General features: G+C 44.0%; 1 protein-coding gene across 2 annotated transcripts; it reads left to right on the top strand.

The window, feature by feature from the left end:
• The first annotated feature begins 1,705 nt into the window (after positions 1 to 1,705).
• On the top strand, positions 1,706 to 24,530 carry CLBA1 (clathrin binding box of aftiphilin containing 1). Of its 2 annotated transcripts, none has more exons than XM_063439201.1 (6): positions 1,706 to 1,827; positions 7,001 to 7,366; positions 11,188 to 11,336; positions 20,913 to 21,036; positions 21,615 to 21,719; positions 24,121 to 24,530. In XM_063439201.1, exons 2-6 carry the CDS (start codon positions 7,004 to 7,006, stop codon positions 24,268 to 24,270), a joined length of 891 nt encoding a protein of 296 aa, XP_063295271.1. In that variant the 5' UTR covers positions 1,706 to 1,827; positions 7,001 to 7,003; the 3' UTR covers positions 24,271 to 24,530. The 2 variants fall into 2 exon arrangements, with proteins under 2 accessions (XP_063295271.1, XP_063295270.1); XM_063439200.1 differs by having other exon boundaries at positions 6,812 to 7,366.
• The last annotated feature ends 133 nt before the right edge of the window (positions 24,531 to 24,663 follow it).

Raw genomic sequence — 24,663 nt, 5'->3', positions numbered from 1 at the left:
CTTCCATCTCTGGTGCAGAGAGCTTCCAGCTCTCATGGACAAGGTGATTGGGTCCTGGCAGACCCCAGGGTTGATGTCAAATTAATTTGCCACTTACATTAAAAGTACCAGGGCACTTCTCGCACCATAACCACTGCAGTGTGCTGTAATAGTCACGATGCTCTGAGTGTTCCATTAACCCTGTTCCAACCTTAGGACGCGCTCTGCCATCCTACAAAAGAAGGGCTTTAACCCCTTAAAAACACATGACATGTGTGATTCCATTTTATTCCAGAAGTTTGGTCCTTAAGGGGTTAATGCTGTTAGGGATGCACAGTATGCCTTAGCGATTGGGCCCTCCTTGCATCCAGCATATTTGCCCTCCTCGCCGAATCTAATCGTTTGTCACCTCACTCGCCCGCCCCTTTCTCTGTTCCAGCCCCGCTGGTCACTGGGGCGAGGAGTCCTCTTCACAGAGTTGCCTGTGGGGTTCTATCAGACAGTAAGTTTGTGTAATGTTGTTATTATTAAGGCAAACAATGCAGACTTTTTTTTTCATATTTCCCTCTTCAGTGTTGGTCCCAGGGGAAAGTATGAAAAAGGTTCTCTGCGCTGTGAAACTCTAATAATATATAATAAGTGCAAAATAATTTATTATATATAATATTTGTGGCTAATCAATCACAGTGACAGTGTCTAAGCCTGTTGCTCAAGTCACTGGGTTTGATTAGGCATGCTATTAGTGCCAGTGATTATGGTGTATAGAGTTCTTATATTTGTAGAAAAAGAACAGTTCAGTCAATAACCCTTTTGTGGGAAGTATTATAAAGGCATTTATTAAAAAAAAACAAAAAACAAAAAAACAACAACTGTGAATTGTAGGAATTGACAAACGATGACAAACAGGTGTGTGTTTTTTTATTATTTTTATTTATGATTCTGGCTTTTTTGGAAGAAGATTTGCAATTCCCTTGTCACTTTTCCACAATTCAGGGATTAGACTATCTGGACAAATTTTTACAATCATTCATTCAATAAACTCTGAGCTGTTGCAAATTGAAATCCCAAGGGCAAAATTCAGGCAGTAATAAATGAATATTTTTCCAGACCGGCTAGTTTTCCCTCAATTTTGACATTTTCATTACTATTTGCTACAATACACAGTTTGGTAAATATACTCACTTACTGATATATTGGCTTTTATATCTAAAACACGTTCAGCTCTGAAAAGCGTTGCAAACATAGAATACAATCACCAACACAATGTGTCTGCTGTTTATGCTGGTTTCCATGGCAACTGCTGCACTTTGAGCACTTTAGACCACTTTCCAGAGCTCAGTACTAGTTATACATAACCCCCAATGTCTCAGTTTAACACACCACAACCACAGAAAACATTGCTACTGTCTAACCATAAAATAACCTTTAATTACAGACCTGCCTTGTTTTTTTTTAACCTTGTTATTCATTGTTATTATTTTATTTGTATTGACAACAAGAAAAAACATGCAAGCAGGAAATAATGTTACATTTCCTACAAGGTAAATAACGTAGCAGGATTGTCCCAGTGCAGTTGGATACAATGTTTGTAGAATAATGACTGACTGATTGTTGTGTTTCCTCCTGCCTACTTGTGATGACCTACATACATTGTAATAGAGATATGTGCTTGGAACACCCACTGTTTTGACTCCACCTGCCTCTAATCCATTGGCACACCTCTGTGACCTGCAGCAGAAGGAGTTCAGTTGAGTAAGAGGAAGTAGTCACAGAGTTCCATCTTTTCTTGTTTCATTTAAGCCTTTTTTTTCCCTACTGTGAATCCTTCTTGTGCAGCTATTGAACAAGGTAAGATCTGAGATTTCTCCTAAATATCTTATTTCCATTCAGTGATCATCAGATTTCAGCTACAAGATATTAAAAAGGCTCCATGGATACCAGAGGCGTCAAACAAGCTTGGTTTGTGTTTATTAACCCATTCAAGACCTGGGCACATCCTTTGTCATCAGTATAGTCCAAAGATGTCGCTGGTCCCGAAGGGGTTAAACAATGGCATTCAATCTAATGATTTGCTGTGAATTCTTGTTTTGTCTGTTTTGTTTTTCTGTTTTCTGTCTCACCAGGGAGAAATATTTAGCAGTGTTTTGAACGAGGTTAACTTGTTGAGCTGAAGCCTGTGGTTTGTTATTTAAAAAAATATATATATATTTTGACATTTTATGTTGAGTGTTGTGGGGAGGTAGTGGCATGATGGTATCAGTTAGGATGGTGTGTTTGTAGAAAACCCATGCAAATTGGCAAAATTAAAACATGGTTGCCTTCTGAAATTGTTTTAGATTTTTCTTTAAACACTGAATTTTAGCAAATGAAATTCAAGTGGCAAATATAGTCTGTGTCTGGAGGTGACTGTGAGAATTTAGAGTTTAGTTTATAACTCTCAAATCACCTTAGCTGGGTGGCAAGTTCATGTAGGTTTGTAGGTTTGGAGCACTTTGATCTGCCAATTTACATTACAATGGGATGTATTCACTATACCCTGAATTGTAACAAGTTAAAATGTGAATAGCAGAATGCAGACCTTCATAAAAGGGAGTTCCAACATTCTTCCAGATCAGCAGCTTTTACCTAAATGATGTCATTCTGAGTTGAAACAGCTGCATTTAATGCACATTCCAAAGTTTACAGTGCCTCTCCCTAGCCCTGTCTTATAAACACAAGGGTTTCTGGGAATTGTAGTTCATTTGACAGTTTTCTACTGGAGGTGGTTTATTTATTTTTTAGCACAAGGTGAAGCACTAAGTGTTTGCAGGGAGGAGAAGAAAGCCTGGGGGTTATGAAAAAACAAATAATTATAATTTTTTAAAAAGTCTAAAGTAGATGGTAACTAACTAAACAACATTATACCTAATGTGGAGGTGCCTGGAGTGTCCCTTTAAGGGTATAGTTTTAAAGGGACACTATAGGTACCCAGACCACTTCAGCTCATTGTCCCCTGATTATTATTATTATTATTATTATTATTACTGGTATTTATATAGCGCCAGCATATTCTGTTGCGCTTTACAATATTATCAAAGGGGGGGACTTAACAATAAATGAGACAATTACAAGAAAACTTACAGGAACGATAGGTTGAAGAGGGCCCTGCTCAAATGAGTCTATAGGAAGTGGGGTGTAAAACACAATAGGGCAGAAGATAGCAATCAAATAAGGTGGGAGTGAAGCAGAAATGGAGGAGAGAGCAAGGGACAGGTATGTGAGGTAGAGGTTACTCTGGGAGGTCATAAGCTTTCTTAAAGAGATATGTTGTAAGGCAATTCTTAAACGATTGAAGAATAAGAGAGAATCTGATGGGAGTAGACAGGCTATTCCAAAGGAAAGGAGCCGCCCGCGAGAAGTCGTGACAGCGTGAGTTGGCCATACGGGTGTGAGCAGCGGACAGGAGAAGGTCATGGGCAGAGCAGAGAGACAGAGAAGGGGCATACCTATGGATCTGTGAAGAGATATAGGAGGGGCTGCAATGTTACTTATTGCAGTTTCTGAGAATTCACAATAATTACCTTGTAGGGTCAAGATTGCCTCTAGTTGCTTTCAATTAGACAGTTACTGGAGGCACATCCTTGTGGTTGGGCGACTTTTGATCTCCAACTGAAGCTGGGCATTATTACGCTGGCCGTCCTTACGTTCTGCGTGAGGACATCCAGCATCCGTCAATTCCCCATAACAACGCATTGCAGCAAAGCTTTCCTATGGGGAGGGCCTAATGCGCTCACTGCGTTCGTCGCACCTGCACATTAGCGCTCCATCAGTTGTTGTCAGAGGGGGCGAAGAGCCGACCCAATGCCGAGGGACATCGGCGCTGTAATCGAGTAAGTACAATAAGGGTACTAGCGTATTCCTAGCATTATAGTATCCCTTTAACTCATGCACAGCATGGCCACCCTTACCATTTGCAGGACCTAGAACAAGAGTAGGAAGCCTTCATCACTCCAGATGTTGTGGACTACATTCCCCATAATGCTTGTAAAGCCACAACACTGGCATAGCTTTGGTTGATGTAGTCCACAACATCTGGAGTATTATATATAATTTGTGAGTTCCTTTCTTCCCTTTGTCTTGCAGTTGTTACTGGTTAAGAGTAAGACATGCATACAGTTAGCAGGTTGTGCCACACACACAGCCTTACCTTGCTCTCTTACAGCACTGGGTGCACCAGAATTGCAGCAGGCAAACATTATTTGGCCTACCTGATGGTGGCATGTATGTATGGCAAGGGAGCAGTTAAAGGAACACTCAACTAAAAAAAAATAGAAAATGTTTTAAATAAATCGCTGATTAGTAGATATATCCCAATTAAAAACATCATGCATGTAGTTATATCTATAATCAGTTTGCAAATCGTGTAGATCTTCTGTCTGCATCCTTTGTAATCCCTCCCCTCCTTACCCAGCCCAGACGGTCTGTGCCGGGGAAATGACCAATCAGAGGCTTCTCATTGAGTCTGTGCTGCGAGCTTGCACGTATGCTTCCCAGCGCATGTGTGGCGAGTAGGTGGGGTGCAAGGACTACGCGGGAGCCAGGACAGCAGAGGAGGATGCTGGGGAGCCTTTTGGACACATGCGCTCACTTCTGCTCAGCACTAACAACCGGGGAGACGTGTCTTAATTTGTGCGCTATTTCTTAAAGAAATATGCACTTTTTAAAAGTGCCATTAAAATAAGATACTCCTTACCCATAAAGCACTTTAGCAAGCTGAAATTCTTTATAGGTGTGGATTGGTCCTCTAAAAAGGTGAGGGGCACTTCACAGAGCGATCACCAGGATTTTGTCCCCTCCTAGTGTCCTGTATTGGCCTGATGTCCAGTAATAGCCGGTAAGCCATAGATGGATGAACTCGTTAGATGAAGAAACCTTTGGCTTCACATTGCAGCCAGCTCCCCAGGGTTCTGTTCCTTAGATATAACATTGTTTCTCCAGTTGCCGAGCAATTGTTTATCTTGTGATATACACTAGCAGCTGTCTCAGCCCTCCTGCGTTAGGCTTTCTTTACGGATTTTTGTTAACTAAACTGGAAACAGTGCAGTGTTTACATACTGCAGATTACATTGGGGGTCAATGTAATATGGACTAGGAAGGCTTTTCTACGTCTGCAAATCCACTAACAGTTCTCCACAATCCTCTGTTTAGGGAATAATCCTACAAGAGTTCAGACTGTGTTGCATCCAAGACTAAATAAGGTTTAGCTGCTTGGACTAAAGTGAGAATTCAAAGTGAATTTAAAATGTTTGTAGTCAAAATAATAATAGTTCTGGTTGGGGGGGCAGTGTGTGTGTGTGTGTGTGTGGGGGGGGGGATGTTACTGTGGGGGGTGGGAGGGCAAATTAATGAATATATAATTATTAATTTTTGTAAGTAAAAATAATACTTTTCATACCCCCCCCCCCCTCCCTGCTTACTTTTGCCTGGGAGGGGGGACATTTCCTGCAATCTTTGATGATCCGGTGGGGAAGCCCTGGTGGTGGAGAGGGAGGCACAGTTCCCGGTGCTATGAAATATCTTGCGGCTCTCCTGTGTTCCCGTTGCGGTGCCCTGGCACACAGTTTGGGAACCTCTGCTCTAGACAAAGACTAAATTTAGGGGTGTGAGTTGTTTTGTGGCCAGGGGTGGACGGTCCTGTGAAATATTAGGTGACTTGCTAATAACATTTAACTAAAAGAACAATGTACATCTTTTACACAGACTGGTTTCTAAACACATTTACTGTCTTTCAAAGACACATTACTGGAAGTGTTATTACGGTGGAGCTCTGTTATACACTCAGAGACACCCACAATATGGAGTGTCTAGAAACGAGGGACATTAGGAGAGAAAATAGGACAGAGGGATTTTGACCAATAATAGTGACTGTCCCTCCTACATAGAGACACTTGGGATGTGTGATGTGTCACATGGTGCTGGCAGTTGGGCTTTCTGGTTCGACGTGAAGATCAAAACTGCAGTGATTGTATTGTGTGTAGTGGAGGGAGGTGGGGCATATTAACTGCTGTTGAGTCATCTGTTGCAGCTGGCGAAGATGCAGATGACAGGAGTAGATTTATCAGGGCTGCTGATACTGTTATCTTGTTGTTGCTGACATAGTGACCTGATGTCCATTCTCTCCTCATTTTCTTCTGGAAGGGGACTGTTTCTTAAAGGGAAACTATAGTGCCAGGAAAACAAACTCGTTTTCCTGGCACTATAGCTTCCCCCTTTGTCAAGGCCCACACCCGTGGTGCAAAAGGGGTTAATATCTCTCTCTGTCACTTACACGGGTCCAGTGCCGATGTCCCTCGGTGCTGGCTCAGCTTCTCGCCCGCCGACGTCCGCTGGCGTGGGAAGACCTAATGCGCATGCGCGGCAATGGCCACACTCTCATTAGGATTTTCCCACTCCTATGGGGATTCTGGTGACACCGGAAGTCCTCATGCATAGCGTGAGGATGTCCAGCGTCGTTTAGGCGACCAAAAGTCGCCTTAATGCCTGGAAGTCCTTCTAGTGGCTGTCTGGTAGACAGCCACTAGAGGAGGAGTTAACCCTAGCAGATATTTATTGCAGTTTATAAAAAAAATGCAATAATTACCACTCTAGGGTTAAGGGTGATGGGAGTTAGCACCCAGACCACTTCAATGAGCTGAAGTGGTCTGGGTGCCTGCAGTGTCCCTTTAAAGACGGGGCATCTGGCTAATTAGTTGTAGAGTTTTGTCTAATGCAAAAAGGAGTTACACATTGAGCATTCTAACAGTGCATTAAATACATACGGTATATTAATTGTGATTTTCTTTTCCTTCCCCAGCCTCTGATCAAAGAGCTCAATACCGTTTGTATCCCAGATACAATATAAATATTGACATTTTTTTTGTGAACTCACTCAACTCAATTCGTTAACTTTAAAAGGATATTAAGTTAAATTGATCATCATTCGGTACTTTATTTTCTTCCCGGAGTATATTTTTAAACCTGTTTCTTTATATATCTATGAAAGAGGATGAAGGATGAAGACATCACCAGTGACACCGGTCACGTTGACCCTGCTCCAGATCTCATCCATTCTTCTATGGATTCTAGTTGTTTGCCAGATGACTCTCTCATCTCCAATGTTTGGCACGAAGACAGTAGCTCAAGCCAAGGAACTCCTGGAATGAACAGTAGCACGTGGGGGGATTTCGAAAGTTTTAGTGAATTCACTCCACAATCAGAGACCTTTTGTTACGTTGAAGAAGACTTATCTGGAGAATTACAATGTAACGGCACTAGTCCAACTGCACATTTCACAAAGACCTTCAAGGATGAAGACTTATCTGGACCTTTGGAATGTGACACTGGATTGGACAGACGTCTGTTAGAAGGGGTAGGTATATATGTAAATGTAATTTAATTTATTTACATATCTAAATGTCATTTATTTTGGTGTTTGGTAACACTAAGGGTCAGGGAAAGAAAGGTACGATTGTTGCCATGTTTCCGGTGTTTAATAATCCCTTGTTATCTATGCCTACAAATTTTATGCTAAGTTGGGCAAAATGATTTGAAGCAAAGTTGTTATGGTGCCTGGCACGACCATAGAAATGCAGGGATTTTTATGCTGTTAGAAATTGTGGAGACATGGCAAGGGTGGGTTGTTTATTGTAGGGAGTTATATAAGGCCAAACTAGTAGAGATGGCAAAACTCTGTAGTCTGTTTCATTATAAGGTAGACAAATAAAAAGCAGCATTTTTGAGGCACTAATTCAGTGTCAGTCCATTTAGTAATACAGACGGGGACGGGGAGGGTCAACACAGCGGGGCCAAGAGACTCCTTTGTCATGTTTTACATGGTGATCTGACTTTTCTTTTAGTAAGGACAATCTCTGATGTAAGAAAGAATAATGATAAATTCTGTTATCCCCCTAGGGGGGAACAAAGTGTCTTGATTTGATTTGGAAACTCTGCTTTGCATAACAAAGAGAGAAACTGGGTTAAAAAAAACAAGTATGTGAAAACCTGTCGAACAAGAAAAATCTGCAAGTAAAGAAAAGGAACCCTGAATTAAACTATGGTTAAGAAAAGACGAACAAGAGACAGGATTAAATTGGTGAAAAACATGAAATAAATGTAATAATGAGATTAAATATTAATGACGTGATTAGTCTGTTTCATTACAAGGTATTAATCATTGCTATTATTTCATGTGCGCATGTTGTAAAAACTATTAAGGCATTACTACGTTAGAATGTGAATTCCTGTGAATGTGACATGGATTTGTTGTCACTCTGTGATGTTTGTAAAATGCAGTGTCACGTGCACACTTTCCTCTTGTGTCTGCATTGCCTGCTGGATAAGTCACTGCTTTAGTCATAGCGTGTTCATCTCGGAACGTTGCTGGTAAATCAAGAAAGTGTGCTGGTGAAATCTGCTTCCTGTACATTACAATAGGAAGTGTGTGTGTGTGTGTGTGTGTGTGTATAAAACTTAATTAACAGAGATTTTACAAGGCTGTAAAATAGCTCAGATAGTGCACCCATATCGTAACGCCAAGTCTTAAAATGGACTCATCACTGCAGGACTGGATAGTCCATGGCCCACTTATTCAGGGGTGGATTTCTATTAAGTTTCACTGGCCAATGGCTAGCGACTAGTGTTAGTTTTGAGCCCTGGTACTAACACAATGTTAAATTGTCCATGCTGCAGGTATAAGTCTCCAATATATAAAGCTGTAATTGTTTGAGGAATTTAAAATAACAGCTGAAATGTCTCTATTGAATGAGATTTAGCAACTTGCTCCAACATTGATCCATTTTTGCCTTGATAAATATCTTTTTTAATTCTTGTGAAAACTAGCTGTAGAGCGTCAGTCCTGACATGTAGTTGCAATGATATTGCTGGTAGTCCACGATGGATAACCTTGGAGCTTTGATAAGCACGTTTCCAGTGGCCTAGATGTTAGTGGAGCATTATGTCAGCCCTCTCTTTGTCAGTCTGCCGACGCCGGGATCGGGCGCACCTCCGCTCCCACGCAGAATGAGGCTCCACTCAGCCCCAGGGACCCCCAGCCACTGTGCGCCTGCTCCTTTTTATGTGTCAGGATCGGGACAGGGATCCAACACGCAGAGTACAAACAGGTACAGGGTACGTATACCGGACCTTAGAATGGCCGGACTAACGTACGGAGAATATAGAGAATGGTCAGAGACAAGCCGAGGTTGAGGGAACGAGAGGACAGGTAAGCGAGGAACAAGCCGGGTCAAGGATAACAGAGGTAAACAGATTAAGACAAACAAGCCGGGTCGGAACCAAAGGGATAACTGAAAATACCAGAGCACTGTGTGACTAGGCAGACTAGAACCACGACAGGGCAATGAGCAAATGAGAGAAGCACTGTTAAATACCCTGGCTTAGAAGGGTAGACACGCCTCCGACGAGTCCTGATTGGTCTCCAAACAATTGAGTGACAGGTCGTTCCGGGTTGGCGTCATGACGTCGACTTCCGGACGTCATGCTACAAAAGGAAGTGACTCCCTCGCGGCCGGCGTTTATGTGACCGGTTGGACCGCGAGGAACAGAGGAAACAGACCGTCCGGATGGATAGACGTCTAAGTCTCTACCTCTCCCAGGGGTAGAGACTTCAGGTACCCTGACATTATGTCATGAGAGCGCTATGCATTAGAGCTCAGCACACGCATACCTTTTGGGGGCGTGGCTATGCTAACCACGCCCCAACCATATAAAAGCCCAGTCTGCCCAAAGCACCGTGCCCTGTTGTGGTTCCTAGTGTGCCTTGTGTCACTAGTGTCCCTTTAGCACATTCCTGTGTCCTTTGTGATAGTTCTTTGGTTTTGACCCGGCTTGCTCTCAACTATTGTTTTCTGGCTCCCTTGACTCAGCTTTGTTTCTCGGTCATTGTGTATTTCTGGCGTCCCTTGACCGTGGCTTGTCTTGATATTCCTTTAGTTAGTTTGTTCCGGCCATTCCAAGGACTGGCTTAGGGACAATCTTTCTATCTCTATTTTCTCCTGGTGGGTTTACACTCTGCGTGTTGGGTTGTACGTTACACATTATGGGCAATGTAATCTTCAGTTGTTAAACCTTGGTGTGCTCCTGCCTCCCATGCCCGCTATATCTGTTGCTGTTCTTCCCTCCCGAGTCACGGTTATTATTATTCCCTCGCTTGCTTGCTTTACCCATCAATTATATGTACCAGTCTCTCCCTATATAAACTAGACAATGTAGACATTGTGTCCCATTTTCAAAAAGATACTGTTGCCAATCTATTAACCATATATTTCCTTGATTCCAAACAGATTAAAAACAATTAGGGCACATTCAAACTTAATAGTGAACCTTGACTATATCGAGTGATATTCCTGGGAATTTTCATAGTCACCTTTAAGATGTATAAACATATCTGCAGCTGCCGATTAAACCTCTAATAAAATGTGACTAAAATGATGCAGAACGTGATGACTTATTTATATATGTTCTGAAAAATATGATAATTCTTTTTTTATTTAACTAATTTGCATATGCCCACCCAGAATCCCTTGCAGCAGTAACAGCACTGCAAATTTGAGATTTCTGTGGGAAAAGCAAGTCTTATGGCTTGACTGGTGTTCAGGTCTGTGTTTTATAATGTATTGACTATCCACTGACTTCAGGTGGAAGGGGTTTTCAATCACTATTTTTCCCCACCATAACTTTCTTGGTTTGTCCTCCGCAAGTAACGCCAAATTCAATAGCAAGCCGGTAACCAATCCCATGATGTTTAGTTGCATTAACAATTAAATTGCTGTCCATGAGTGGTTCACTGGCTTTGCATCTCTTCCTGAGTTGTGTTTCACAGCTGTTGTATACAGCAGATATAAACTCCAATGAATCCATGTTTAAATTGGAATAATGAGGCAAAAATTTGATTCTTTGTTGTAACTAATTAGCATTTGCTCACCCAGAATCTCTAATAAGCAAATGCCCACCCAGAATCCCTCAATTCTTTGTTGAACTAATTAGCATATGCCCTCCAGCATAACTGCAAGGTTGAGATTTCTGTGGGAAAAACAAGTCTTATGGCTTGACTGATGTGTGCAGCTCTGTGTTTAATAACGTATTGAGGATATATATATTTGTTTGTTTTTCTATGTCATAGCATGTTATATGCTTTCCTTATTTTCAACACATTGTATTTTTTTATTTTTGCAGGATACAAAAGATTTTGAAAACATTTTCAGGGACAGCTTCCCTGAGTTGCCAGTGGACCAAACTAACGACGATGTTGAAAGTTTAGACCAACTTCTGTTTTCACCGAAGGAAACTTGTGTTGACAAAAAAGTAATCCAGAGTCCGCTACGGTAACTTTATATTCTACTCTATACCATTTCTGTTGCTACAATTCTTCAATAATTAAAATAAGGCTGATTTTTCCAGCTACAGTAGCTGACAAAAATTAATATCACAGTGATGGTGCATGATGAGCATCTGAAAAAGGTCTTGGGGCAAATGGACATCTAAAAATTATTAAAGCGACCTTATAGTCTCCAAAACAACTTTAGCTTAATGAAGCAGTTTTTGAGTATAGATTATGCCCCTGCATTCTCACTGCTCAATTTTCTGCCATTAAGAATTTACTAGTTAAATCAGTTTGTTTATACAGGTCTAGTTACACCTCCCTGCATGTGACTTGCACAGCCTTCCTAAATACTCAACCCAGTCCTCAAGGACCCCCTACCAGTCCAGGATTTAGGGATTACCCTGTTGTGTCTAAAGTGTTTGTCCTCCCCCTCCCCCCCCCCCAAAAGCACATTAGACACAGCAGGGTAATCCCTAAATCCTGGATAGTTCAGGAGCCCTTGAGGACTGGGTTGAGAACACCTGCTGTAAATAACCATCCTTTATTGCAAATTCTTTTTAATTTAGAATTCATCACCTGCCCTGGTAATAACTTGCTAGAACTTGCAGTGCCTCCTGTTTGTGCTTAAAGTTCAATCTGCAGAGCAGTAGATATAAAAAAACTTCTAAAGTAAGTTACCATCTGTTTGAAAATTAAATAATTTTATTTTTCTAGTGGATACTGTGTGAATCACAGCCAGGGGAGGTGTGGCTTGGGCTGCATAAAATGGAAGCAAACGTGATTGATTTTAAAGGGACACTATAGTGCTAGGAATGCAAATCTGTACTCCTAGCACTATAGCTCCTTTCCCCCCTCCTGCCTCTCCTTGCAGTGTAAGGGTTAATAAACTCTTAATGTACTTACCCGATTCCAACACTGATGTTCCTGGGCACCCCGCCCCCTTCGGCAGCACCTGCTGCAAGCACGTTACGCCCTCCCCCATAGGAAAGCATGGCTGCAATGCTTTCCTATGGGAAATTGACTGAAGCGGGAGGTCCTCATGCAGAGTGTGAGGACGTCCAGCATCCGGCAACCAAAAGACACCTAACCACAAGGAAGTACCTTTCGTGGCTTTATGACTGACAGCCACTAGAGGCAGTCTTAACCCTGCAAGGTAATTATTGCAGTTTCTCAGAAACTGCAATAATTACGATTGCAGGGCTAAGGGGACAGGGTCACTGCAGCCAGACCACTTCAATGAGCTGAAATTACCTGGTTGCCTAGTAGAGAATTGAGCAATGAGACTTCAGAGGCATAATCTACACACTAAAACTGCTTCATTAACCCAACATTGTTTTGGTAACTACTGTATAGTGTCACTTTAATGCTGTTTGTGTACAGCTTTTAGCCAATTCACAGATAAAAGCTCACTACTCAGCAACCATTTTATAAACACTTCCGTACATGTCTTTTCTTGTAAGACTCAAAATAGTTTGCTAAAACATTCTAACATACAGTATAAGTTGCATTTTACTGTAAAGTAGTCTTTGCAAATATTGTGGGGAAAAAATGCATGACAAATAGAGATGTCCCGAATAGTTCGCTGGCGAATAGTTCCTGGCGAACATAGCTTGTTCGCGTTCACCACGGCGGTGCAACTCATATGTGGTGTAACAGTAGTGTACATTTAAAAAAAAAAACACTTTTTTGACTGTGAAATAATAGCAGTCCGTTTCCTTCACACGTGTGCGTTTCAGGGCCTGCCAGGGCACAGTGTCACACCAGTGCAACTCATATCTGGTGTAACAGTAGTGTACATTTAAGTGTGTGTCAGGCCTACAGCTTCTACTCTGCCAACTTCTGCCAGTGCACAGTGCCACTCATATCTGTTGTCATAGTAGCTTGCACGCATAGTACCACTAATCGAAAAAAAAATTACAGGCAGAGGCAGGCCACCCCGCAGGGGCCGTCGTGGTCGTGGTGCTGTGATTCCCTTTGGCCCTAGAATAATGCCCAGTGTTCAGAGGCCACGTACCCTGAACTCGAAAAGTTCTGAGGACATAGTTGACTGGCTAACACAGGACACCCAATCTTCTACAGCTTCCGCTCGGAACCTTGACGCACCATCCTCCTCCAGTTTAGCTTCGGGCACCTCTCAAGTTACCACTTGCCCGCCTGCCACCACCACCAGCACTAGCACCACAGCCGCTTCACTTGATCTGTCAAAGGAGTTATTTACACATCAGTTGGAAGAAATGAGTGATGCGCAACCATTATTGCCAGAGGATGTAGATAACAGGGATATGTCTCAGTCAGGCAGCATTACACACATGGACGTACGGTGTGATGATGAGGATGTTGTACCCGCTGCTGCTTCCTTTACTGAGTTGTCAGATACAAGTGAAGCGGTTGATGATGACGATGCGTCCATGGATGTCATGTGGGTGCCCGCTAGAAGAGAAGAAGAACAGGGGGAAAGTTCAGATGGGGAGACAGAGAGGAGGAGGAGACGAATTGGAAGCAGGGGGAGGTTGTCGCAAGGAGCTAGTGGCAGAGTCAGACAGCATGCATCGGCACCCGGGGTCAGCCAGACAGCACGCCAATCAACGCATGCTGTTGCTAGCACCAGAATGCCGTCATTGCAGAGCTCAGCAGTGTGGCATTTGTTTTGTGTGTCTGCCTCTGACAACAGCGATGCCATTTGCAACCTGTGCCAAAAGAAACACCCACCTAGGTACAACTGCTTTGCGAAGGCACATGATCGCACATCACAAACGCCTTTGGGACCAACACATGAGTACAAGCAGCACACAAACTCAAAGCCGCCATCCTCCTCCTGGTCCAGCATCTTCAGTCACGTCAACCACTGCTGTCCTCCTTGCCCCCTCTCAACCATCCGCCACTCCGTCTCTCGCCTTGAGCAGTTCCTGCTCATCTGCCCACAGTCAGGTGTCTGTCAAGGACATGTTTGAGCGTAAGAAGCCAATGTCACAAAGTCACCCCCTTGTCCGGCATCTGACAGCTGGCTTGTCTGAACTCTTAGCCCGCCAGCTTTTACCATACAAGCTTGTGGAGTCTGAGGTGTTCCAAAAATTTGTAGCTATTGGGACATCGCAGTGTAAGGTACCCGGACGAAATTTCTTTGCACAAAAGGCAATCCCCAACCTGTACTCGATGTACTTGTGCAAAAGGAAGTAATGGCATGTCTGGCACACAGTGTTTGGGCAAGGCTCCATCTGACCACTGATACCTGGTCTGCAAAGCATGGTCAGGGCAGGTATATCACCTATACTGCGCATTGGGTAAACCTGCTGACGGCTGCCAAGCATGGAATGCGTGGCTCTGCAGAGGAGTTGGTGACACCGCCATGACTTGCAGCCAGGCCTGCTGCCGCCACCTCTACTCCTCCTACTCCATCCTCTTCCATAACCTCCTTGGCTGAGTCCTTCTGCTGCTGCGTCTTGCTCCACATCAACGGCACCTCCCCAGCTCCCCAGGTACTATTCCACATCCCGGATACGGCAGTGTCACGCCGTCTTGGGGTTGACTTGCCTGAAAGCAGAGAGTCACACCAGACCAGCACTCTTGTCCGCCCTGAACCCACAGGTGGATCAGTGGCGGACTCCGCACCAACTGGAGATCGGCAAAGTGGTTTGTGACAACGGAAGAAATTTGTTGGCGGCATTGAATTTGGGCAAGTTGACACATGTGCCGTGCATGGCACGTGTGTAATCTGATCGTACAACGCTTTGTGCATAAGTACCCAGGCTTACAGGACGTCCTGAAGCAGGCCAGGAAGGTGTGTGGCCATTTCAGGCGTTCCTACACGGCTATGGCGCACTTTTCAGATATCCAGCGGCGAAACAACATGCCAGTGAGGCGCTTGATTTGCGACAGCCCGACACGTTGGAATTCAACACTCCTAATGTTTGACCGCCTGCTCCAACAAGAAAAAGCCATTAACGACTATTTGTATGACCGGGGTGCTAGCACAGCCTCTGCGGAGCTGGGAATTTTTTTGCCACGTTACTGGAAGCTCATGAGCAATGCCTGTAGGCTCATGCATCCTTTTGAGGAGGTGACAAACCTAGTCAGTCGCACGGAAGGCACCATGAGCGACATCATACCATTTGTTTTCTTCCTGGAGCCCTGTAAAGAGTGCTGGATCAGGCCGTAGATGAGCGTGAAGAGGAAGAGGAAGAGTTGTGGTCACCATCACCACCAGAAACAGCCTTATCAGCATCGCTTGCTGGACCTGCGGCAACGCTGGAAGAGGATTGTGAGGAAGAGGAGTCAGAGGAGGAATGTGGCTTTGAGGAGGAGGAGGAAGACCAATCACAACAGGCATCCCAGGGTGCTTGTTGTCACCTATCTGGTACCCGTGGTGTTGTACGTGGCTGGGGGGAAGAACATACCTTCATTGAGATCACTGAGGACGAGGAACGGGACATGAGTAGCTCGGCATCCAACCTTGTGCAAATGGGGTCTTTCATGCTGTCGTGCCTGTTGAGGGACCCTCGTATAAAAAGGCTGAAGGAGAACGACCTGTACTGGGTGTCCACGCTACTAGACCCCCGGTATAAGCAGAAAGTGCCTGAAATGTTACCGAATTAACGCAAGTCGGAAAGGATGCAGCAGTTCCAAAATAAATTAAAAAGTATGCTTTACACAGCGTATAAGGGTGATGTCACAGCACAATGGGAATCTAACAGGGGAAGAGGTGAAAGTAATCCTCCTCCTCCCACGACCACGCCGGCAAGGACAGGACGCTTTACAGACGTGTTGTTGATGGAGGACATGCGGAGCATTTTAAGTCCTACGCATCGCCACAGCCCTTCGGGGTCCACCCTCAGAGAACGACTCGACCGACAGGTAGCAGACTACTTCGCCTTAACTGCAGATATCGACACTCTGAGGAGCGATGAACCCCTTGACTACTGGGTGTGCAGGCTTGACCTGTGGCCTGAGCTATCCCAATTTGCGATAGAACTTCTGGCCTGCCCCGCTTCAAGTGTCCTGTCAGAAAGAATCTTCAGTGCAGCAGGAGGTATTGTCACTGAGAAGAGAAGTCGCCTAGGTCAAAAAAGTCTAGATTACCTCACCTTTATTAATATGAATGAGGGATGGATCCCGAAGGGACTGACAGTGGGCGATACATTTGACTAAAAAAGGCCTGATGAGGGGGACGTAACAGGGATTAAACTGATAAGAATAGTACTACTTAACACACCACTCCTATCTGGTGGCACATTAGATTACACGCGCAGTACCCCAAATTTGAAGTAGGAGGACCAACCAAGCATCTTTTTCCATCTCCCGGTTCCTAAAATCGATGCCATATACACGTCCCCTGATAGGGGACGTAACAGGGATCAAACTGATAGGAATAGTACTACTTAACACACCTTTTAATAATGCAGAGAGAGGCAACGCAGAGAGAGGAGTCTGAAGAAGAGGAGTCAGAGGAGGAAGGTGGCTTTGAGGAGGTGGAAGACCAAACACAGCAGGCGTCCCAGGGGGCTTGTTGTCACCTTTCGGGGACCCTTGGTGTTGTACGTGGCTGAGTGGAGGAAGAGACCTTCAATGACATCAGTGAGGACAAGGAACGGGACATGGCTAGCTTGGTATCCAACCTTGTGCAAATGTGGAGTTTATGGTTGAGCAAATGGACTGTTTGTGGTGCGTTTAAACGGGGAGTTTGGTCTGTCACTGTGAAGCGGGCGTAACCCTTACACTATCTGATCGATACAACATCATACCTGATGGGGTTTTTTTCAATTCTTTATTTTTGCAGTGCATAGTTTGAACACATACACTTGTATCGCCACGATAGCAGGTCCAAGTTGGTGAAATAAAACATATTCAACATTTTACAGTTTAATGGCAAATTTAAACAGCACTTTTTCTTTTTTTATATAGAACATGGTTACATGAAAAATCTGCCTCAGTGTTTAATAGTATAGTAAACTGATTAATCCTGTGACCTGTGGGATTAACATGCTAGTTGAACATAAGGTAACATCGCTGTACTATCTGGACATATATTTGTCATGCTGCTTCACAAACTAACAGAATGTATATACGTGGTGTAGCTATATTTGCCTGAATAGGTTAATTGTATGTCGGCCCTAGGATTAGTGGTGCTACTAGAAAATAAGTTTGAGGTGGCATGTGGGGAAGCAAAATGTCATAGCGAGGTCCCCTGGGGTCCCCCAGGTAGAGGTCCCCTTGTGGATAGGCCGGATGGAGGAGGATCAATACCCAGAGGTCGCGATGTGGCACAGTGAGTCGTGTTCGGTCTCCCCGTCCTGGACCCCTGTTTACCGTGTGTCTCTGATGGCTCACCCGATGCCTCGTTGGGGCTGTACAGTGCTCTGTTGTGGGTGTCCCTGGATCTCCTTTTGGGACCGGTGAGTGAGCAGGAGTTGGTGGGGTCGTTTGGCTGTACCTTGCTGCCTGCGTAGGGTCGCCCCTGATATGGTGAGTGCTTGTAGCGGGCTTGTGTTTGGCTTCTGCGGTGTCCTCCGCTTCGATGCCTTGTGTGTGCTCTCCGCCGCCATGGTGTGGTTCTAGATCCCACCGGTGCTGCGATTCATTGCTGCGGATCGGTTGGCAGCTGTCTAGGAGGGCAACGTGAGCTGGGTGGTCTTGGGACCTGTTGTTGCAGCCGGTGCTTGAGCTTAAGCCAGAATTCGGCGAAAATTCGATCCAGGTTGGACCCGGGTTATTGTTTGGCCTCGTGCTTGCTGGAAGGCAGCATGGTTTCTGCCATTTTAGGTAGGCCTCTCCTTCCTCTCAGGCGTTCACGCTTTGTCTGGGGAGACCCCCAGGGGTGGACCAGGATCACCCCCACCAGTCCGAGGGGGGGGGGTTGCGGGGTGCTTGCTTGTGGCAGTTGGGCTCCGGAGTGCTCCAGGCTGGGAGGTCGGCCGCCTCTCCCGCCCGGCACACGCTAGGCCGCTTGCCCTCGCGGGTACAATCTGCTGTCCATCGTCCACTCATGGGACGCTTTACCGGTTCACCGTGGGGACTTGGCTTTAGTAAGTCGCTTGGCGTCTCGTGCTGTATATTAGGGCGGTCAAGACGTGTATTTTTAGCCATTTTGGCCAGGTTTAGTAGGGAGCTCCAGCTATACACGTCTGTCCACCATGACAGTCAGGCCCCGCCCCCATACCTGATGTTTAAAAGCACGTTATTCCAAACAATTTAGGAATGTTAGGTGATTTATGCCCTTTATGATTAAAACCAGACTCTGCATCAACTATGTAATTTTCCATGGGAGTTTTGCCATGGATCCCCCTCCGGCATGCCACAGTCCAGGTGTTAGTCCCCTTGAAACAACTTTTCCATCACTATTGTGGCCAAAAAGAGTCCCTGTCGCCAGTAGCGTACACATGACCCATGGGGCCCCGGTGCGAAAATTGATCCGTGGGCCCCCCCCCCCTCGCGCTTACTCTGCGCGGGCCGGGGCAGCAACACATGGCGGCGGGCACCTGGTCGCAGGGGTTGCGACCGCGGTATGTACGCCACTGCATGCAGATGCACACACACTTAAAGGACCACTACAGACACCCAGATCACATCAGCTCAATTAAGTGGTCTGGGTGTCAGGTCCCTCTAGTTTTAACCCTGCAGCTGAAAGCATAGCAGTTTCAGAGAAACTGTTATGTTTCACTGAGGGTTAATCCAGCCTCTAGTGGCTGTCTCACTGTCAGCCGCTAGAGGCGCTTCCGCCATTTTAAGACACTGAACGTCCATAGGAAAGCATTGAGTAATGCTTTCCTATGGGCGGTTTGAATGCGTGCGCGGCTCTTGCCGTGCATGCGCATTCGGAGCTGAGAGGCGGAGGGATCCCCAGCGCCATGGGAGTCCGGCGCTGGAGAAAGGTAAGTGCTGAAGACACACACACACACACACACACTCTCACGAACAAATGCATACACACTAGCTAACAGACACACACATTTACTGACAAAGACACACTCAGCGGCAGACATACATACACACTCACTTACAAAACATACACTCTCACTGACAAACACACACTCACTAACAGACATCAAACAGACTCACTAACACACACACACACACACTCAGTAACAGACACACAGTAACACACTCACTGACACTCACTAGCACACACTCTAACACAAACACTCACACTAACACACACACACACTAACGCTCACACACACTAACACACACACACACACACACACACACAATAACACTCACTCACACACACACTAACACACACACACACTAACACTCACACGCACTAACACTCACACGCACTAACACTAACACACACTCACACGCACTAACACTAACACACACTCACACACAAACAAACACTAACACTCACACACACTAACACACACACTAACACTAACACACAAACACTCACACACACTTACACATGTTTTTTTTTTTATTTAATCCCCCCAGCCTCCTTACCTTTGGAGTGCTGAGGGGATTCCCTGGGGTCCAGTGGTGCTGCTGGGCTCCTGGGGGGGCCGGTCACCCGGCGGGCTGGCTGGTCCTGCGGGCGCGCGAGGGAGCACTCTCCCCTGAGTGCTTCCTCTTCAGCTCCCTCGCGCGCCGCGTACTGATACCGGCGCCGGAAGATGACGTCATCTTCCGGCTCCTGTATCAGTGCGGTGCGCGAGGGAGCTGAAGAGGAAGCACTCAGGGGAGAGTGCTCCCTCGCGCACCAGCCGGCCGCCGGGTGTAAGCAGGGCCAGCCTCGGGGGGCCCGGAGGTGGCCGGCTCCTGGGCCCCCCAGGAGAAGAGGCTGGCGGAGAGCGTACATACCAGGTCGCAGGGGCGGCCGGGCCCCCTGGTGGGCCGGGCCCGGTCGCAGCCGCGACCCCTGCGACCCTGGTATGTACGCCACTGCCTGTCGCCCGTTCGCGAACATTTGCGGAAATTCGCGTTCGCCGTTTGCGAACAGAAAATTTTGTGTTCGTGACATCTCTAATGACAAAGTTTAATTATACTTAAAGATTTGATTAGACTCCCCTCAAATGTCTCAAAAAACACTTTTTATTTGTTAAAAATATCTTTGTATTCCATTCATAGTCTTAACTGTTCATTAATGTTGACTTGCATGGTACTTCTTAAAACCACTTGCAATTAATTGTATACAGTCATGACTTTTGTCTATAAAAAAAATCTAAAATATCTGCTTTAAAGGAGAACTGTCCCTTACCATTATTTTTTACATTTTGTTTAAATATTGAAAAATAATAGCTATAATTAAATATGTGGAATATAAAATAAAATGAAGATATCCACCATTTTTTTTTTCCTGGATGCCATGGCTCCCTGTCAATCATTGCTACAGGTTTTGTCCTTTGCAACTGACAGAGTAGAGAAATCAGACAGAGAAAATTAGAAATGAAACAATGTTTCTATTTCCCTTTCTGGTTTGCATTGTGTGCCCTGGCCGTGCCTTGACTGAACTGGATTATGATGTAATTGTCTAAATGTTTAAGATACATTTAAAAGTAAAGGATCACAGGAACACTGGTTATTTTTAATGTTTTAGTCAAGTGTATCATTTACAAATACTATTTTATGTTGTACTGTGTTTTAGGCCTCCATGGTTCAACTGGGAAAGAGTTGGTGAAATGTCGGTTCCCACTCCAGGCTGCAAATGGATGACCTCGGAAGCTTGCAGTAACCTCCTAGATGTACTTGGAATTGATGTCTCTAAGAAGGTAACTAGTATTTCTGTATTTATTTCTTACCTTGTAATATGAAACCTGTATTTACATTAATTACATTTTTTTTTTTTAAATAAGGCAAAGAAGGGCAATTTGGTAAAGTGTGAGTAATTTTTAAAACGTTGCCATTTTTGGCTTCATTTGCAATACGCTAGCCTATTCACCAATGGGGTCTGTTATAAATCACTTATCCATATGTAGTGGGAGTCAGTTAATGTAACTGCTTTAAAAATTAAAAGGAACAGAATTAAAATATATATATTTTTTTCTTTGTAAACTTAAGATGGTTAAATGGTAGTTTTATGCTATGGTAATTCTATAGCATAAAACAAGAGGGTGTCAAAAATAATTTTTTCATAAGTCTTTTGTTCCTTTATGTAGAAAACTTGGCATTAGAATTATTAGTTGTGGTGTTGTTGTTGTTTTTCTTTTTTTATCTATTTCTGTAAAGGATGGCCTACAATATTGGACCGTAATATACACCATATGTATTACATATTAATGCATGAGATTGTAGATAGACTTTTTAGATATAGTGACTTAATTTTTTTTTTTTTTAATTTTGCATTTAGCCTTTGGAAACTAAAGACCAAATCACGGATGATCTCATTGGTCATAAAACTACTAATGGTGGAACCACGCACACAGTGAACAATAAGGCTCTTATTAAGACCAAGGTATGTTAAACCTCTTTTTTGGTTTATATTCCATAACAGAAGTAAAACGGTCTGACTTTTCTTGTTGGTTACATGTTATATACGGTAAACTGTACCATGCATTCCACCCGTTCCATTAAAGATTTAGTTTGTGGTCAGATCTGTTCACTGTCCAAACTAATCTGTTCACTGTCCAAACTAATCTGTTACCATGTAAACGTCAGTCTAGCTACATTTCTAGCTGTTACTGTAACAATATTGTGTGTCACCTGTTGGTTAGGAATTTGAAATATTGACCGTAGCGCACACACCTGTATAACACAGATTCCTGTAAAATATTTTTAGCCAAAGTAGCTAAGTATAGGGAAATATTTAAATCACATTTGCTACTGACTTGCAAATCTCCACAAAGCTTCAAATTGAAAAGAAACACAGTAACAGGTCATTCAGTAACTGAATCGGTTATATCGAAAATGGATTTTATTCACTCAATCTTACAATGTGAAACCATGACAAGAGAACTAAAAGTTTTAAGTTAAAAATGACAAAAACTGGGGGGGCGGGGCCGGACCGCCGAGCTGGACGGTCGCAAGACAGACCAGCTCCAGCATAAACTACACCATTTAGCCATTAAACTACGGCTTTAACCACAAACTCCGGCCAGCAACGGCGGCCCTCGACGGGCAAAGTGCACTGGACCCAGGGTGAGGCTTGCTCGATGAGTATTAGTCCCCTGGGAGAGAAATCTTCAAGGTTGAAGTTGAGGCCTACTCCGGCAGTGAGTGGAGCGGACGGCCGCCGCCCCGCTATCCTGCCGAATAGTGGCCAACCTAGGGCTTATGACCATGAGGAACCGGCTCCGTTCCCCCCCCCTCTGGACCGGGGGGTGATCCCGGTCCTCACCCTAAAGCCCTGACCGCTACGACTAAGGCCTAGCAGCACCTCCAGAGGCAGACCTTAAAATGGCGGAGACCACGCGCCTCACCTCAGGACCTGAGTGAGAGATGCTTACCCCACAAACGCCGCTACCAACGTGGTTCCACAGCTCTAAAGGATCAGACACCCACAAGATCCGGCCGCATGCCCGCACTCTGGCACCCTATCGGGACACTTACCTCAGGTGACTCTCTGCAAGCTCTCGGCTCCGGTAAGGAGACGGCACAGCAGCCAGCGGTGGGAAAAGGGGCACAGCGCGCCAAGCCTGCATTTATCTGACCGGCAGGGCACATCAGCCCCCACATCACCATTTAAACACACCGGGGTCCAGGTCCAGCGAGCCGGATGCCGCACATCACCCCATGCAGCACTTGTTAACCAGCCCACAGCGGCCGCAACACAGGCAGACCGCCGAACAACAACGTGAAAAAGCTGAATCCACAGAGAGCAGGACTTCACCAGATACAAGGGAACTGGTATCTGGTGAAGTCAATATCTTGTATCTGGTGAAGTCCTGCTCTCTGTGGATTCAGCTTTTTCACGTTGTTGTTCGGCGGTCTGACTGTTTAAATATGACCGAACCAGTCTATGCTTTCCCCAGTATAACCATGTCGAAATATTAATTGTCTTATTATGCTAACCATATTAATGTGCAGCTATAGAGATCTAAGGGGTGATGCTGTATCTCTCATACCATACTAACGGCATCTATATCTGGCTATAGGGGCCTAGGGGTGATGTTATATCGCTCATACCTAAGCATGTACCTAGCTTAATTGAATATACTGCCTGCATGTAACCTTATCTTGCAACTAACTACTAGAAAATGTGCAATGCCTAGCAACTGCTATGTGTTATATGAAACGTCTTAACCAAAAAATGTGCAAGTTACTCTTATGCCACAAATATGTTTACCACTATACGAACACCGCGCTTGCTAGAGCTGTTGTGGCTATACAAGCAATGATGTAACCTCATATGCACAACAAAAATAAAGAATTCAAAAAAAAAAAATCACAAAAACTGGAGGCCAGGGGGGTGGGGGGAGTACCAATTTACCAAATAAGCCCGAGCATGTGTGTGGCAAATTCCTCAAATGTATTTTTCAGAGGGTTATGCAAAAAAACTGAAATTTGTTGTGAATGCAACATTTTCTGTCAAAACAGACACGCTGGAAGAAAAATTTGTTAATTTTTTTTTTTCTAATTTTGGCCTCAATTTTATATAATTGGATAAGCTTTTCAGGTGAATGTAATATTTTTGTATAAATCTTTAAAAAAAAAAAAAAAAAATTTTAAAACGTCAAACATTTCAATATATATAAAATTTTTAATTATTTTTCATGATAATAAATCATTTTAAAAGTTTATCCAATCATCCAATCTTTTTAACTTATCTCCTGTATTATTTTGACATATGCAAGCTGACTAAATGATGGAGTTTGACATAAAATCGAAAATTATTTTTTTCTTTTTTTTTGATACAGCTACACGTGGCCCCAGATTCTAAGGATGGACACCTCTTCTCCTACCATCTCTTTTTAAAGAAGTCACCGACTGATCTCAATTTACCTTTTCTCACATTTTATGGAAAAAAAAGCTTTTTCAATACAAACATTCTAAGCCTTGATTTCTAGATGTTTGGCTTAACATAGTTCTGGCTTATTTTTTTTTTTATCTTTTTGGACTTATTTAAACATTTAGTTGTGTATATTAAAGTGCTTAATTTATTGCACTACACACTTTAACGTTACTGAACAATATGTTAGCTCTTCTAAAACACTACTATTAATAAGATAGTGATTTTACATAAAATGAAAATGGCCACCTTGAAGTATGTGAAATTAACGGATTAAACACTCCAATAGCCAGGTGGGATTTAAAATAAATAAATACAAATTTTGTTTAATAAGGAGGAGTGATTATTTAGCAAGAGGCTATAGGCTAGTTGATACCCTTTTTTTTTTTTTTTTTCCATGTGGATCGAAGTGCTTTTATTTAGACTTTAGAAGTCGGCAAAACATGCATTT

The sequence above is a fragment of the Pelobates fuscus genome, chromosome 13, assembly GCF_036172605.1.
Source record: "Pelobates fuscus isolate aPelFus1 chromosome 13, aPelFus1.pri, whole genome shotgun sequence".
NCBI lineage: Eukaryota > Metazoa > Chordata > Amphibia > Anura > Pelobatidae > Pelobates > Pelobates fuscus.
This window is presented reverse-complemented; position numbering and strand designations above follow the sequence as displayed.

Coding starts and splice junctions, on each gene's coding strand:
- CLBA1 (XM_063439201.1), top strand. CDS start 7,004: ATGAAGGATGAAGACATCACCAGTGACACCGGTCACGTTGACCCTGCT. Junction 11,337..20,912: donor GTAATCCAGAGTCCGCTACG/GTAACTTTATAT, acceptor ACTGTGTTTTAG/GCCTCCATGGTTCAACTGGG. Junction 21,720..24,120: donor AGGCTCTTATTAAGACCAAG/GTATGTTAAACC, acceptor TTTTTGATACAG/CTACACGTGGCCCCAGATTC.